General features: G+C 43.9%; 3 protein-coding genes across 5 annotated transcripts in view; 1 reads left to right on the top strand and 2 right to left on the bottom strand.

The window, feature by feature from the left end:
• Window positions 1-7: 7 nt before the first annotated feature.
• prf1.1 (perforin 1.1) lies at window positions 8-4,867 on the bottom strand. Its single transcript, XM_069717494.1, has 5 exons — window positions 4,825-4,867; window positions 2,199-2,761; window positions 1,969-2,107; window positions 1,670-1,881; window positions 8-1,587 (listed from the first exon to the last, which is right to left on the bottom strand). The coding sequence occupies exons 1-5, from the start codon at window positions 4,828-4,830 to the stop codon at window positions 708-710; spliced, it is 1,800 nt and encodes a 599-aa protein (XP_069573595.1). The 5' UTR covers window positions 4,831-4,867; the 3' UTR covers window positions 8-707.
• A 1,044-nt stretch (window positions 4,868-5,911) lies between these two features.
• LOC138632188 (perforin-1-like) lies at window positions 5,912-10,448 on the bottom strand. The gene is made up of 5 exons (XM_069717536.1): window positions 10,411-10,448; window positions 8,422-8,984; window positions 8,160-8,298; window positions 7,842-8,053; window positions 5,912-7,258 (listed from the first exon to the last, which is right to left on the bottom strand). The coding sequence occupies exons 1-5, from the start codon at window positions 10,411-10,413 to the stop codon at window positions 6,382-6,384; spliced, it is 1,794 nt and encodes a 597-aa protein (XP_069573637.1). The 5' UTR covers window positions 10,414-10,448; the 3' UTR covers window positions 5,912-6,381.
• Window positions 10,449-13,418: 2,970 nt separating this feature from the next.
• The window catches only part of paqr4a (progestin and adipoQ receptor family member IVa), a 6,080-nt gene continuing 1,796 nt past the window's right edge, over window positions 13,419-17,702 (top strand). The window contains exons 1-3 of one of the 3 annotated variants that reach the window (XM_069717516.1): window positions 13,419-14,273; window positions 14,316-14,597; window positions 17,244-17,462. In XM_069717516.1, coding sequence (XP_069573617.1) covers window positions 14,324-14,597; window positions 17,244-17,462 — 493 coding nt within the window. In that variant the 5' untranslated portion in view covers window positions 13,419-14,273; window positions 14,316-14,323. Of the gene's footprint in view, window positions 14,274-14,303; window positions 14,598-17,243; window positions 17,463-17,702 lie in introns of all 3 variants that reach the window. The other 2 variants (XM_069717515.1, XM_069717517.1) reach the window with 2 other exon arrangements.

Below are 17,702 nucleotides of genomic sequence, written 5' to 3'. Positions count from 1 at the left end.
GACGTAAAATAGTACAAACACTTCGGATATTTATGTTTATTCTTCATAAACAAACAACAAATCACAAATTCACTGCCGTTAAAATACACAAAGCAAACAAATGTATGTTGTAAATGTTTGTATGGGCCCAATGATATGCACAAAACATCAAACATGCTCTTTCTGTATGTGTAAGTAAAATATGTTATAAAGCAGAAATAAGGTAAAAAGTAATAAAAAATCAGATGCAGAAACTTTAACATGATCTACAGCAGAGTTCCTGATACATACCAGGACACATATTGTACCTACGACTGTGTATATATAAATACATAAATATAGACTGTCAAAACAACAAAAGTATCTTACATACTGCTACTTTTATTCTTATTTTGAATATATTTTATACATTTTAGCAATGCATTTCAGTCATTTGACGTTTTTGCTCATGTTTATTATTGACACAATGCATTAAAAATGGTCACACGTTATTCTACTGTAGATTTTGCACCTATAAATTTAAGAATTAAAAGTAGATTAAAAGAAACAGAAAATCCCAAATATATAATGAACACTTTCCAGCACTGAGTTGCAGCCTTTTGCTCTTCCTGACTTTATCTATTGTTGTCCGTAAGCATTTAAAAAGATTATTAGTTATTAATAAAGCCTTTTGCCACAACACACCTGATTAAATGAATAACGCTGCAGTGTAACGCCAGACATGGGTGTCACATCACATCAGATTTCTGAGTCCCTGCAGTCAGACTCTGGTTTTTCCATGAACTTGATTGGTCCACAAACACACCCATCTCTAACAGCATGGCCTTCGGGACAGGATGGGCGTGACGGGACACATACAACCTCCTCAGACTCGGACTCATCGGCGAAGGTTTATAGTCCATGCACAGAGGTCCGCTCAGACTCGGAGCACATTTCACCTCCCATTTGTAGAACAGCCGGCCGTGCTGCAGGTTGCACAGATCCTTTGTGACTCCAGCAGACAGAGGTAGCTCACATTTTCCCAGCAGGTCGTCGTCCCACCCGCTGTCCTGATCCCAAACTTCAAACCTCACTTTAAGTCCCGTGGACAGGTCCTGGTTGCCGTAGTCGATCACCGCGGCCCAGCGTGGGTTGTTGTTGTTGTTTATGACGGGAGAACGGCGCTCCTCCAGTTTGGTGACAAACACCCTGACGTAGCCGTCCGTGGCCGTGGTGCGGTCTCCCCACAGACCCTCGGCCCGCTCTACCGTCACGATGACCCGCGCCATTCCTTTACGGGTCGGGCAGCAGTCTTGGTTCACAGCGGGGTTGTTGTGGCATTGGCAGACGCAGGGATCCCTCGAGTCGCTCTTGATGCCGACCTGACAGCTCTCGCTGCAGTTCCTCCACAGGCCTTTCTCCAGGATGTAATGGCTGATGGCGGAGCGCAGGTTTAACCGGGTGGGGTTCTTAGGAGGCAGCAACTCATGAAGCGAATTCAGGGAATATGAGACGACGTCCGGATTCTGCGGGACGGTGCTCATCCAGTCTTTGTAGGCCGATGGGTTTTTGTCAGCAGAAAAGAGGAGGTCCGGCTCGGTGGTGTGGCCGCCCTTTATTTCTGTGAACCTGCACAGAGGAGAGTTGTTTCATGAGCCGGGTTGGACTGAATAAGGTGACATGTGACTAAAATACAGGAGTTATTCCGTACCTGTCACTGAAGAGGCTGGAGAACGACTTCTTACTTTCCAATTTGTTCGAATCCTTCTTGCAGTGCTTCAATTCAGTTTTTAGAGTCGCTTTGATGTTGGCGGACGCCTCCACGTCCAGGCACATCTGCACCTCCTCCACGCTGAGCCCCTGCAGGCTGGCCTCACACTGCCTGACGCTGGTCACGGACTGAACACTTCCCCCCAGCTTCACCTGGATTGAAACACAAAAAGGGTGTGGACTTTCCATTACCAACCTGTTCCTTTTGTTGATGAGTTTTTGTTAGCTGCTGTCATTCACCTTGTTGATGTAATGGGTGCCAAAGTTGTCAATCAGCTTGTAAAATCGTGGCTTGTACTGCTGGCTGTAGACTTTGGGGAGCTGTTTCACCGCTTTGAGAAACTCTCTGTGCAACTTGGGAGTGCTGGACACTCGGTAGCTGTTCCCAAGAAAAGAAGCGTGAAACAAGTGTGTAACGGTGTTGCATTTATCGAGTGTGTGGAGATAAGTTCTGGTCTTCGTCCTCTTACCTGTAGTACTCGCAGGACATGCCGTGGCTCGTGAAGCTGAACTTGTCATTCTTTGTTTTCTCCATGGAGTATTCAGCCAGTTTAGAGTGGGTACCAGCCATCATGAGTGAGGCTCCTTTATCTTTTACTTGAAGAGCTAGATCGACCTTCCAGTTGTTCTCAACCGAGGAGGTGCTCGAACTGACCAGAGACTCGCTGGATTTGTGGAGTTTCGTGGACACCTTGGCGCTGCAGGACTGCTTCGCCCTCCAGTCCACCACCGACAAGGGCAGCTTCTGCTTTTTGTTCTCCAGATAGGGGTTGCTGCACACGGTGCACGTCTTATCCTTGCGTTTCCACAGATTCATGTCGAGCACATAGGCGCTCTTGCGCTCCATCTTGGTGATGTCGAAACCTTCTCCGGCCAAATTGGCCCCCGGAACAAATTCTGCCTCCAGACACTGTTTGGGTGTCCCTTCAGTGCACATCGGCTGCGTACACTGAGGGAGGGACAGCAGGATGCAAGCCCAGACGCAAATATTCAACAGAAACATGTTGCTGTTGAGACGGACGATGGATGCAAACTGGAAAAGAGAGTTGAATAAACATGAGCGAGTGAAGCAGTTCATTCGTACACAGTAAGTCCTTCAACCCGAACGACCATGATTGTATGTGGGGTGACCAGGTGTCCCTCTTTAGTTTTCAAACACTTCAGGACAGACACTTTTCTAAAATCTGGCTTTGCCAGTGGGTCAACTGCCAGCACCAGCTTCCTTTTCTGCTTACAGAGCACGGGACTTCGGAAAGACTAAATCTGAATCATGCATAGTCTGTTGTGTGTGTTTTCTAAGTTGGGTAGACACATCAAAACTTTTCACACAACCTGTCAGCATTGGTAACGTGTCCAATATTGTCCCACACAATCTCCCTCTTTGCTCCACATTCAGTTTGTTGGGATCTAGTCACCCTACAAACATGTCACTGCAAAGCGTGAAATAGACACGCCTGTCCACTACAGCAAAATGTGACAGCTGCGCTTTGGGATGTCCAGACCTGAGAGTTGCATGTTTTGCTGGAGGGGCGCTGTGTCTATTACACGTTTGGTAGGCGGTGAAGCTTACACGCACTTAAACGTCACATGACGAAGGATGGTGTGACCATGGTAGCGTATTGAGACCAAGTACAAAGGACATTTTTCTGCAGCATTAGGAAGAAGGAGGGGTGGTAGCATTAATCACAGACTGCAACGTGGGACTATGAGGTTCAAATTCAGGAGATGATAAAGTTGTTCTTTCGTTGTTGTTGTTGTTTTTTTGTTTTTTTTAAATCAATCTTTGAATACTTGTTCTGGGTGAGGCTTTGTGGTTTGAGTCATATTTGTACATCTAGTTTCAGTCATGAGTGGTACATCTTTATCTTCCTTTGATTCTTCCTCTTGTGGTTTCATCTCATCCACATTTAGTACTTATCTTATTACATGTCCGCTTGGCTCTGATTTATAAAAACATCACATCCCGTGTTTTATGAGAAAGAAATTATTTCATATTTTGGTCAAAAACACTTAATGTACACGGAACTTTTTTTTACTTGTTTGCCAGAAAACCTCTTTAATATCTTCTCATTTGCTCCAACGATGTCAAACTCTGGGTGGCCAAAACCTTTCCTCCAGCTAAATGAGCAGTCCTCGCTTTCAGACTCTTAGTTTCTGCCAAGTGGGTCAACTCAACATCCGTGTGGTTCTCAGATCTTCCTCTACATGACAAAGACTACGTGGCACTTTTGAATCGGCCTTAAAATTTGAAAAACACTTTCATTTGTCTGAGCTTTTTCAAACAGTAGATCTGTTGTGAAAAACAGACCTTGATTTCCTCATTGGTACCTGCCTTCACTGATTACAGGAAATACCATTTGTTTTCTCTGCCACTCTGAAGTGTGGATGAATCAGAGACCAGCAGGAAGTGCAAAGATGTTGAAGTTGTTCTCGCAGCGGCTGCGGTGGTCGAGTTTTGAAGCACAATGCACATCATGCGGTGGTCAATCCTGAAGGGTGAAAAGTTGCTCCAATAGTTTCAAATGAACTCGAGGTCTACAGCCATAAGAATGACTACAAACACACCTAAATGGAGAGCAGCGGTGAAATTGGTTGTGGTAATACCATTGGTGCTAAGAACAGAGATGAAATAAAGAATTGATTATCTGATTCTTTTAATGCTTTTCGAAGCACAGCATGAATTGTCACAAGTTTATATTTCAGATCTCTTTTGCTTCTATTCCAACTAAGGATATTTTTCTCTCATTTTATGTTCTTTATAACAATTCAAATGTGATCAAACACAAACATTGCTGCCCTCATTTAACTCTTTACTCTCAGGTCTCTACCATTTTTTAAATCTTTTTAAAATACCAGCTTCAACGAAAGTATTTTGGTCTCCACAATACGATGTGTTGAGTCAGCACTTAAATAATGCACTTTACTCACAGCATAATAACCCCCCTGAACGTTTCAAGGTACCGCTCTCACAAATGTGATGTGACTAAACTATGAACCACAGAGTTCCCAGTACTCAACATGATATTAAATCACTCACAGATGGTTGCTTATTTTCAATGAAGCGAACAGTGTCAGAAAATCATCGTTTAGACTCACCATCATGTTTCTGCTTCACGCTGCATTCGTGAAGCTGTTGTGAAAATGAACATCAGTGCTTGGTGTGTTGATGTCATAAAAGCAGAGCAGGAAAAAGAGTTGGTGGAGGGGCGTAGGCGGTGGTCTTCAAGAGAGCAGGAGGGAAACCAAAAAAAGGCAGTTTGTCAGTTTTGACTGCGATGAGCAGAAATGGTACCGAGTGGGAGGAGCCAGTGGTCGCCAAACAAACTCAGACCTATAGTGACAACATGAAAGTCAGACTGGCTTTCCAGTGAAGAAGGAACCAGAGACCACAAACTTACCGTTTCTCTGAAGTGGTGGTGGGCTGTGACCGTACGAAAGAATAGAGAAAGAGTTGAGAATGTCACAAATACTACTCCAACATAATTTCACAGTTCAACATGATAAACTGGGATGAAATGAAACTTAACCCGGCGCGAAACCAAAGTAACGGGGGACCTTTTGTACAGGAAATGCTGAAAAGTAAAATTAAAACAGTCTAAATTGGAAGACATTAACAAAAGAACGCCATATGAAAATAAGAATCTGAGTATTTTAGGATGTAAATCATCTTTTTATTTTTAAGATGCTGAACAAAAGTAAATATAAGTTGCAGAAATCCATAAAAAAGCAAACCGTTAATATTATAGTGCATACAGCAAGAACTTATGAAATGAAAACTGATGAATGCATGATTTCATACATTTAAAAAAAAGTATATCAGCACTTGAACTTTTTGCTCTAAAAACATTGAGAATCTTTTTCAGTGATGTTTTCTTTCTTCCAATAATGTCCCTTTTAAAACAATTTAAAAATATTTCAACCCTCCTAAAGTATTTTTTTCTAACAGTGTCGAATCATTATGCCCTAATTCTTGAAATGCTTTCAGCTGCAGTATCTTTTTATTTTATTGTAAATTGTTATTATAATGTGCTTTAACGATGAATAAATGGTTTGCCATAAGATTCTTGAACTTAAATATGAAAATGCACAGTATATGCAATAAAGCAGAATAAAATAAAATAGAATAATTAAATTCAAATTAAAACTAACTAAACAATAGTGCAAAGTTGTTGTTGTTGTTTTTTTTTAGCTTTTTTTAATGTTTAAACAAACAAGAAAAACAGACAACGGTGTTATTGAACATAGAACAGCAATACAAGTCGAACAGGAACTAATTAAAAAAAAGGAAATAAAAAAAATGTAAATGAACTGAATATGGAAATAATAAAATGCTACAAAAAATAAGCTTTTCAACATAAAGCAGAAAAAAAGCTGTACGTTAAAGCTGCTTTGAATCCAACTCTCATTTCAAGCTGTCTTTTCTTTCTCAAATTTTATTCTAAATTTTCAAAGAACTTAAAGAATGTTGAACTTCAATAATAACTGAACACACAAGATATAAACGATGTTTTTCTGATATTACGTTGTAGCCATGTTGTCATTTCTGTCCTAATTGATGTCTTGTGTAGATATTTAATAAGGAGTTATTAATGTGTGTTAAATCATCCTCAATGAATGTTGGTAATGCCTTAAGTGTGCAACCAAACCTCCACATTATTTTACACCACTTTTACTCCCTGCAGTCAGACTCTGGTTTTTCCATGAACTTGATTGGTCCACAAACACACCCATCTCTAACAGCATGGCCTTCGGGACAGGATGGGCGTGACGGGACACATACAGCCTCCTCAGACTCGGACTCATCGGCGAAGGTTTATAGTCCATGCACAGAGGTCCGCTCAGACTCGGAGCACATTTCACCTCCCATTTGTAGAACAGCCGGCCGTGATTCAGATAACAGACATCCTGCTTGACTCCAGCAGACAGAGGTAGCTCACATTTTCCCAGCAGGTCGTCGTCCCACCCGCTGTCCTGATCCCAAACTTCAAACCTCACTTTAAGTCCCGTGGACAGGTCCTGGTTGCCGTAGTCGATCACCGCGGCCCAGCGTGGGTTGTTGTTGTTGTTTATGACGGGAGAACGGCGCTCCTCCAGTTTGGTGACAAACACCCTGACGTAGCCGTCCGTGGACGTGATGAAGTCTCCCCACAGACCCTCGGCCCGCTCTACCGTCACGATGACCCGCGCCGTTCCTTTACGGGTCGGGCAGCAGTCTTGGTTCACAGCGGGGTTGTTGTGGCATTGGCAGACGCAGGGATCCCTCGAGTCGCTCTTGATGCCGACCTGACAGCTCTCGCTGCAGTTCCTCCACAGGCCTTTCTCCAGGATGTAATGGCTGATGGCGGAGCGCAGGTTTAACCGGGTGGGGTTCTTAGGAGGCACCAACTCATGAAGCGAATTCAGGGAATATGAGACGACGTCCGGATTCTGCGGGACGGTGCTCATCCAGTCTTTGTAGGCCGATGGGCTTTTGTCAGCAGAGAAGAGGAGGTCCGGCTCGGTGGTGTGGCCGCCCTTTATTTCTGTGAACCTGCACAGAGGAGAGTTGTTTCAACAACTGAGCCAGAGCAGGTTAGAACAAGACTCGAGAGGCCAATGCACACCTGGCATCATTATCTCACTTCGCCGCTCGGTATGCAAATGACACATAGGTTACATCACAACAATATTAGACATACAAAGTAGCCTAAATAAGCAAATTAACACAAACAAAAACAAGAGGAGAGGAGAAGCAACAGGCATTTAACGAAATGAGACACCCTTACTCACCGAAGCCTCATTTTAACACTATGAAATATGTGACATACTGTATTTTATGTTTGGAAATGTCTGAACATGGCTCAGTTCATTTGTAATTCGCAACCTGAACCGCCAGAACCCGATTGCTATGGGTCCGATTATTTAATTGTTCCAGCGTGTCGACCTCTTCTGCTGTGGATAACCGAACTGCACAAGCTTTAGGTCTGACGTGTGTCGGAAATTACTTGAGCTAAACCAAAAGAGAAAAAAAAATAAACCCAGAGGAGGCTTTGGTGAAACAAGGGTCACCAGCTTGTGATTTAAATCAGTAAACAGCTGCTCATGATGTGATCTGTGAAAAAAATGATACATACCTGTCATTGAAGTGGCTGGAGAAGGATGACTTACTGTCCGTCTTCTGCATGTCCTTCTTGCAGTGTTTCCATTGGGCATTTATTGTTACTCTGATGTTGGAGGATGCCTCCACGTTCAGGCAGTCCTGCACCTCCTCCACGCTGAGCCCCTGCAGGCTGGCCTCACACTGCCTGACGCTGGTCACAGACTGAACACTTCCCCCCAGCTTCACCTGGAATAACATATTTAAACACATTTTCTCAAAGGTAAACATGATATTTTCACTCATGCGTGTTAAAATTGTATTTTGTTTTGGTTCGACCATCATTTTGGTTCACCTTGTTGATGTAATGGGTGCCGAAGTTGTCAATTAAATTGTAAAATTGTTCTTTGTACTGCTGGCTGTAGACTTTGGGGAGCTGTTCCACCGCTTTGTGAAACTCTTTGTGCAACTTGGCAGTGCTGGACACTCGGTAGCTGTTCCCAGTGAGGCAAGAAAAGACATGAACATGAAACATCTCTACATCCGTGTTGCATTTGAGCATTGTTATCTTTGCAACCGGCCGACAGTGCAGAGGAAGGTTTATTTGGAGTCCTTACCTGTAGTACTCGCAGGACATGCCGTGGCTCGTGAAGCTGAACTTGTCATTCTTTGTTTTCTCCATGGAGTATTCAGCCAGTTTAGAGTGGGTACCAGCCATCATGAGTGAGGCTCCTTTATCTTTTACTTGAAGAGCTAGATCGACCTTCCAGTTGTTCTCAACCGAGGAGGTGCTCGAACTGACCAGAGACTCGCTGGATTTGTGGAGTTTCGTGGACACCTTGGCGCTGCAGGACTGCTTCGCCCTCCAGTCCACCACCGACAAGGGCAGCTTCTGCTTTTTGTTCTCCAGATAGGGGTTGCTGCACACGGTGCACGTCTTATCCTTGCGTTTCCACAGATTCATGTCGAGCACATAGGCGCTCTTGCGCTCCATCTTGGTGATGTCGAAACCTTCTCCGGCCAAATTGGCCCCCGGAACAAATTCTGCCTCCAGACACTGTTTGGGTGTCCCTTCAGTGCACATCGGCTGCGTACACTGAGGGAGGGACAGCAGGATGCAAGCCCAGACGCAAATATTCAACAGAAACATGTTGCTGTTGAGACGGACGATGGATGCAAACTGGAAAAGAGAGTTGAATAAACATGAGCGAGTGAAGCAGGTACTCGTTGGACATGACTTGGACACACACTCATTTTTATTTAGCATGTGAAAAGCACTTAAAATCTTCCACTTTCACTTTTGACTTTATTCTTTGTTGGATTTTAAAAGCAGTATTTCAGATAAATGTTCCATTACTAACTTCTCACCATTCATTGGCGTTTTCTCCTCCAATTTTCACTATTTAACCTTTTTAAGAAGCCGCCACTTGACACCTTTGGTCTAAATAATTTTCATCGCATATTAGAGGTACCATTTTCTTTTAAGATTTAGAAAAAAATGTCTACAAGCCACAAATCTTTGAAAATGTAATTTCGTTTTTCAGCACTGTGACCGCTCTGCCGATAAATGCTTAAATTTTCTTATTGATCTCATTTGAGCCTTTTGAAACAGTGAAACACAATCACAATGCAAGTGAGATGTGCGACTGAAAATCACGGCCAAACCATGGCTTTGCACTCGAAGATGTGTCCTCCTAATTATGCTTCTTTCCTTTTCTATTCTGGGTCTCCTTTTATTTGCTAAGCATGCGTTTTGACTTTCACTGCTATGTGGATGATACACAACATGTACGTCTCCTTAAAGCTTGAGACCACCAATGCGACTTGTGTTATGTCTGAACTACCTGGAAATTAAGAACCTAAAATTGTCCTGTAGTTAAATAACTCCGAGTCAGAGAAGATTATATTTATAATTTCGTGCCTGGTTTGGTGCCTTGTCTAAAATTGAAGTATGTAACAAGAAGTATGTAATCTTCACAATTTTTTCACACCAAACTGTGCAGTCTTATTCTTTTAAACTGAGAAATTTAAGTTTTATTCTTTCATTTGTACATCTGATGAATGTTATCCACGCTTGTACGCGTCTCGTCCAGACTCAACAGTTGCAGTGCATTTTATATTGATCACTGTAGTCAAGATGAGTTTTAAGTTCTGTTAGAAGTAGCCTCAACAATCTCAGCTGCATTTTACTGATCATCTGTCAGCTTTTGAACCAATTTAAAAAAAAATTTTTTACATCTCATTTTTAAAGACTTGCGCAGTCAAGGCTTTGCTTATATCTGCTAACTCCCAACATTTGTTCTGACATCACTTTAGGTGATTGCGTCTTTTCTGTCTGAGCCGTCCGCTATTTAAAGTAAATATACTTTTTTTTTTAAAAACACTTCTAAAAAGTAATTTTTAATCGCTAAACCAATATAATTTAGGATTTGATGTACTTTTTTATTCTGTGTTTTACTGTAAAGCGCCTCAAAATTATTTAAAAAAAAAGTTAATAGCCCTCGAAAGTTTATATGTTTTCAGATGTATTTATGAGTATAAGCCTCGTTTTCAAGAGACACACAAAATCTACACTTCAAAATGCTAATAATTCAGCAGAAACTCACCATCGTCCCATGTGTTTCTACTGCATGCACAAATCTGTCTGTGATCATCAGCAACACCTAGGCCTTTTGAAGACAAAGATGCGGAAATGGACATGATGGGCGAGGTGTCAGGAGTGGAAAAAAACCCTGAGGTTTGAGCAGCACAAACAAAAAGTAAATTTCACCTGTGGTTGTAAAGTTTTGAGAAATGTTTCACACGTGTTTCACGCCAAGTTCTTTAGACTTCTTTAACATGTACAAAGATATGTATTCATAAGATTGTGTTATGCTCTTTTTACTCCTCTTTCCCACTTTGTGTAGGCATGTTAGTCTTTTCTGAAACCCAAAATCCAATCTTTATTTATATGCTGTTAGCATGTGAGATTTGAGGAAATGCACTCAAACTACATGCGGCTGGATGATGACTCATTTGTAAACTCTTTTTTTGTAGACACTTTTTATTCCTTAATAAAAATGAAACGATGTTAGAGTCCGTATAAAAGGACCTCTAACATGTGAGTTAAACTCACAGTCTCCAATGAGGACTGACTAGCTTGGATTTTGTGTTGCCACAAAAGCAAATATTTGCATCATTATTATCTCATGTATTTATGTTAAGCAGGTGTAGCCAAACATGACTGAACAAAGAGCAGGCGTGGTCTGTGCAAACTGCTTGTGGAGCAAGACGAAACGCCCAGTAAATGTGGGAAAATTTGATTTCATATAGAATAATTCAGGTCCTCTACTACCAGAGAAACCTGCCTGGAACATCAGAGCCTCGTTGACATATTTCCCAACGTCACCAAGTGCTCGCACAATATGGAGTTGTTGGGTTTCTCTCTAATTGTAAAATGCCCTGAGATGACTTACTGTCACTATCTACTGCTATAATGTCAAGTTGAATGTGAAGAGTTGAACTTGCAATGCTGGTGACATCTAATCAAACTTTATTTAGATAGCACCTTTTAAAGATATTATATGTAATTCAAAGTGAGAAAATGGTTGAAAAATGAAATATTATGAATGTTTTGGAGACTAATGGACACCAAAATAAACACAAAATTAATTGAATAAGTTGACAACAAAAGCTAAGTAGTTAATGAAAGAAAATCAATTAAAAATTAAAACTGCACTTGCTGCACTTCGGGGATCCAGCGGGTCGGCTCTCCGATGTGCAGCATGCGAGGGTCCACATATTCCCGCTTGCAGTTTTAATTTTTTTCTTGATCTCGTTCCTTATTCTTCTTAAAAAATAAATTGGCTTTTTTCGGCGGCTTTAACATTTTCAAAAACTCATGAAAGCTGGTGGCTGACTCGTGCAAAGTTTCGTGAGGTTTGGAGCATCGTTTGACCTGAAACGTCAACTTCCTGTGAAACATCAAACTTAGCTGGCTATACTAGATACTATATACTATATACTATATACAATATACTATATACTATATACTAGATACTATATACTATATACTAGATACTATATACTATATACTAGATACTATATACTAGATACTATATACTATATACTATATACTATATACTAGATACTATATACAATATACTATATACAATACACTATACACAATATACTATATACAATATACCATATACTATATATTATATACAATATGCTATATACTATATACAATATACCATATACTATATATTATATACAATATGCTATATACTATATACAATATACTATAAACAATATACCATATACTATATATTATATACAATATGCTATATACTATATACAATATACAAATGACTTTTTTTTTAATCACTTTTTGGAGTATGACCTTTTTCTGAACTGACGTATGCCTCAGGTGGCGATCGAACTCAGTTACTGCTCACTGGGAGGCTCTAACCTCCGGATCACTGCTACTTCGTCCGAAATATGAAAAATAAAGTCATACTATAGCATTAAAATAAAGTAATGGGATTATTATTTTGAATGAAATGCTTTGTATTAGAGTTATTAAATTGTTGTTGACCTTTATTATTTGGACTCTATTTACAACACAAACCTGAAACTTGAAACCATGAACACCATGAACCATGTGGCTTACAGGGACTTGCCTTAGGAGGTCTCAACCTCCGTGAACCACGTCCTCAGGAGGTCTCAACCTCCGTGAACCACGTCCTCAGGAGGTCTCACCCTCTGTGAACCACGTCCTCAGGAGGTCTCAACCTCCGTGAACCACGTCCTCAGGAGGTCTCACCCTCCGTGAACCACGTCCTCGGGGGGTCTCACCCTCCGTGAACCACGTCCTCAGGGGGTCTCAACCTCCGTGAACCACGTCCTCAGGGGGACTCACCCTCCGTGAACCACGTCCTCGGGGGTCTCACCCTCCGTGAACCACGTCCTCAGGGGGTCTCACCCTCCGTGAACCACGTCCTCAGGAGGTCTCAACCTCCGTGAACCACGTCCACAGGAGGTCTCACCCTCCGTGAACCACGTCCACAGGGGGTCTCACCCTCCGTGAACCACGTCCTCAGGAGGTCTCACCCTCCGTGAACCACGTCCTCAGGGGGACTCACCCTCCGTGAACCACGTCCTCAGGGGGACTCACCCTCCGTGAACCACGTCCTCAGGAGGTCTCACCCTCCGTGAACCACGTCCTCAGGGGGTCTCACCCTCCGTGAACCACGTCCTCAGGAGGTCTCACCCTCCGTGAACCACGTCCTCAGGGGGACTCACCCTCCGTGAACCACGTCCTCAGGGGGTCTCACCCTCCGTGAACCACGTCCTCAGGGGGACTCACCCTCCGTGAACCATGTGTGTTGCCTCGGCGGGGCTCGAACCTGCGTCCTTTTGAAGACATTGCTCGGTGTCGGTCGAAGACCGCTGGACTATCTTTCTATATTATTATCGCTTCTACTTTTTCTATTTTGTCTGTGTTGGACCGATTTGGATAGTTTTTTCAATTTCGTTATCTTCACCGTTCAACGGCAGTAAAGGTACGCTGAGCTGGGATTTTATTTTGAAAACAATGACCGGAAGTGCCGCCGGTTTTGTTCCGTGTACCTTGACGCCACCAGGCGATGCAGGAGACCAGAGGCCGCCGGAGGAGACTCCGCATTCCCGGGAACAGCCAGCGAGAAACAACGGCGGAAGAAAAGTGGAACAAACCGATGATGAAGAAACCAAATAAAAGCGTCCCGGAGCGGGCTGTGTGTGTTCGGACTCATCCGGGTCAAACATCCGCTTCTTCATCCCCGTTCACCGGTCGTCGGTAGCCGACTTGCCCGGCTTGCTAGCCCGCAGTCCTTCAAAAAAACCTCCGCTCCTCAATCACGGATCTCATCCGGTTGTTTTTTTTTAGTTTTTTTTTAACAGAATCCCGAAAGACAGCCGGCGTCAAACGGAGCTCACTCGGACACAACGGCGCCCGTTTCCCGTCGTTGTGAGCGGAGGTTTTCACCCTGCTGGTCCTCCGCTGCACATCTGACCGCTGCGGATCGAGCTAGCCTCACCTGGAGCCGGATGGCGGCGCGGCTCGCCCCTCGTCCCCGCCCGGGACGCGCTCCAGCCCCGGGATGCTAACCGACGAAGGACGTGGTTTTAACATGAAAAGCAGGCTGCTCCGCGGCGCCGCACGGACACCTGCTCGATGCCCCGTGTAGGGACCGTCCCGAGCTCGCACCATGCGCGTGGCTGGCCGTGTCTGTCTCCAGCCCTCCGGATGACACCGGTACCGGTACCGGCGGTTCAGAGCAAACAGCGGCGGCGCGGACGCTCCGTTGCCGGGTAGCGCTCGAAGAGACTTTTGACGTGAAGCTTGCTAGCGCCGAGCTAAGGCGGCTAACAGCACAATATCATCCAAAAAGAAAAAGGAGCCCTCCACCTCCACCTCCACCTCCACCTCCACCTCCAGCTCCACCTCCAGCTCCACCTCCACCTCCACCAACACCTCCACCAACACCAACACCAATGGTGTCCCATAAGGTCGTCGGCGCAATAATCTTACTGAACGTGTATATAGGTGTACAGTCTGTTTTCTACTTATTCGGCGGCGTCCTTTTAACGGTCCTGTTCGCGATGGCATTTCTAAACGGACCCAGACTGCTGGACTGGGCCAGTTCACCTCCACATCTCCAGTTCAACAAATACGTCCTGACCGGGTACCGGCCGGTCTCCTCCGTGCAGGACTGCATCCGGAGCCTGTTTTACCTGCACAATGAACTTGGGAACATCTACACTCACGGTGAGTACATTACAGAAAGATGGAGGAAGAAAGAAAGAATCAGAACCAGAAGCAGCTGCAGGATCCGGTTCGTCAGCAGGTGAGATCTCTGTGACTTTGAGCTTCAGTCCAACACCGGTGCGCGCGCTGTACGTACCTGCAGAGGTGGATGCGAAGCGGGACTCACTGCACTACCTGCACATCTGTCTTCAGAGCTGCACATCTGTCTTCAGAGCTGCACATCTGTCTTCAGAGCTGCACATCTGTCTTCAGAGCTGCACATCTGTCTTCAGAGCTGCACATCTGACCACTTATCTTCAGATAAATACACGTGCATGTGCAGAAAGAAGTTGTTTATATGGGCATGTTGTTGGTTTATGGAGCCTAAAGGAACCAGAAAACTCCCAGTTTAAGTGTTTAATTGTGTTTATCCCTTTTCCAGGCAATTCATTTCATAGCAAGTCATATATTTCAACACATCATCAGTGGCTTAACATAGTTAATTACATCTAGTGAAGTACTGCACTTAAGAGCCTCCATATTAAATCTACCTCGCCTGCAGATTTGAAGGTGATTATTGAACTTTTTACTCCACTGACGGCTGCATTACGAGAAAAGTGGCAATCAATTCATTGATTATATGTCCTTTTTTTAATTTATCAATTTGAATGAAAAATGCTGAGATTCTCTGATTCCAGCGTCTTAAACCAAAAGCATGCAAAGTTGTGAGGCTGCAACAAGAAATGATTTGGTCTTTGATGAAGTTGTGATTGTAATGATCTTCTGGATGTATAATTATTATTTAATTCTTATTTTATCTGACCAACAGCCCCCAAAAAAACCAATTTCTTTAACCACCCTTTTTGTTTGCAGAATGGCATCAAAATAAAAAAAATGTGACGAATAAACTTAATCAATTATAAGTTTGCTCCAATCTGACTTGCAAAAAATAGTAAAATGCTTCGAATACATTATGTTTCCAATATATAGAACAATTATGGGCTTCCACGCTTTCTTATTCAATATTTTAAATGCATGAAATGGGCTCATTTATATTCACGTAAGATGTCAGCTACACTTTAAGTCACTTTAAAAGTTTTCCACCACTGGAGATGGTGAATATAAAGATATTTAAAGGTGTTTTTTTTCTTTCAAATTTCATATTTTCAACTTCCCCAAAGAGTGAATTTTAATGGTTGATTCCATTAATTGTAAAGAAGAAGAAGAAAAGAAAAAGGCTTCAGGTCATATTTCCTCACCGAGAACACGTGTAACAGCTGAAACTCTCTGCAGAGTTAAATAAGTTTTAATCCTAAAAGGTTTTGAACTTCACATAATGGAAATTAGCAGGCTTTTTTTCCCATCTGCTCCTGAAGGCCACGGTTACACAATATGCTCTTCTTTTTATAGGTTGGTTCGAGCTGAAAAATTAATTGCTGTGATGTGTTAATCTGTGCAGCCAGAGGTGAGACGGATGTCGGCTCGTTGGCGATCTGACTGTTCTCACCCCGACGTGACGACGCTGCAGATACGAACCGCCGACTCAAAGTCCACGTCGTCGTTCACTACTGACTTCTGAGAATCTGACTTCCTCTTTCTGAAGGTCATCATCTCGCAGCGCTCCGACGGCTGGAAGATTAAAACGGCAGCGCCTGAGCACGAGGGGGAGGAGAGGGAGGGGGGGGGGGGCTCTGGGAGTCTTTATTACACTCCAGTGATGTCAGCTGAGCATGTGACCTCTTTTGCAACCGCAGCATTGCTGTGCTGCACGTGTGGACACTTTAATCCAATGAGAAGTCAGCTGCAGGTTGTTTTACTGCGTTTTGCATACGAACTTCAACCGTCCCGCTCCGGTCTCAGGAAAACTCCACCGCTGGCCTTTCAGAGGAGGTCCTCTCCGCTGAGCTCGGCCGGAGCTGGGTGGGGTGGTGGGAGGGGTGGGAGGGTGGAGTTAACACACTTAAAATAGATGTGTTACAGTAGATGGCTTCCCTGTATCACCTGCCTGGGACGAGCGCCTCCACATTGGGAAAGGCAGCGTGAGCATAAAGGAATAAAATGGGGAAGTTGGAGCGCAGGACGAGTGACAGAGTCAATATGGATCAAGTTTCAAGGTCTGGATTTTGCTTACGTAGCAGTGAGCGGCCTCTTCCTTTGCCAAGTAGAAAAATAAATTGTCGCTCCGTGGCCGATGGCAGTGGGGTCCTGTTGTTTCGCTCAGGAGAGTCCTGAGCTGGATGAATCCATCAGGACGAGCACGACACCTTCACGTGGTCGTGTCCCGTTACTCGGATCTGATTGGACACGCGACGATAGCTGTGACCTGACTGCACCACAGGCCTGTCAATCAAACAGACACCCCCCCCAAAATGTTATAATTAATGACCGGTTTATTTTCAGAAAACTAATCTGGATGAGTGACTGAAGCGAATGAAACAGGAAAATGTTATTGAGGTGTTGTAGAAGTTGAGCGGGGAGTCGATGGAAACCGGCACCTTTTGGAGCCGAAGCCTCTAGTGGCACTCGGTGGTATTGCATCTTACGTCCTCTTTCATATTCAGTCTACGGTTTGTTGTCGTTCGCTGGACGCCTGCAGGGAGAAAAGCTCTTCCTGTATTTGTTATCGGGCTCACTAATAACCGGTTCCTCTCTCTGCTCCGTCTCCAGGCATCCCGTTGGTTTGCTTCCTGGTGCTGCTGCCGCTCAACATCCCCTGGTCCCAGATCAGCGTCACGTGGCTGGGCGTGGTGCACTTCCTGGCCTGCCTGTCGCCCCAGCTGGGCTCCGTGCTCTACCACCTCTTCATGAACCACGAGGGCGGCGAGCCGGTGTATCACACCCTCCTCAAGCTGGACGTGTGTGGGATCTGCATGATCAACACACTGGGTGAGTGAAACCGGCCAAACCGGCATTTTCTCTTATTGCTGCGCTGTTCGAATTCTTCTTTTTCTTTATTGATTGTCGTTGATTCACCGGGAGGGGGAAGGGGTGTCTTGTACCGCCATCGATTTGTCAGAACACATTTCACAACCGAGTACTCCACGAAGTCGTTGTGAAGACGCCATCGATCCGACCGAGCTGAATGTTGGAAGAATAAAAAAATGACAAGTGCATTATTTTTCATTA

Source organism: Brachyistius frenatus, unplaced genomic scaffold (genome assembly GCF_029030835.1).
Source record: "Brachyistius frenatus isolate BFR_SWC_R1_liver_20210118 unplaced genomic scaffold, ASM2903083v1 Contig_176, whole genome shotgun sequence".
NCBI classification, from domain to species: Eukaryota; Metazoa; Chordata; class Actinopteri; family Embiotocidae; genus Brachyistius; species Brachyistius frenatus.
The sequence above is the reverse complement of the archived record's forward strand: the minus strand, read 5'-3'. Positions and strand labels throughout refer to the sequence as shown.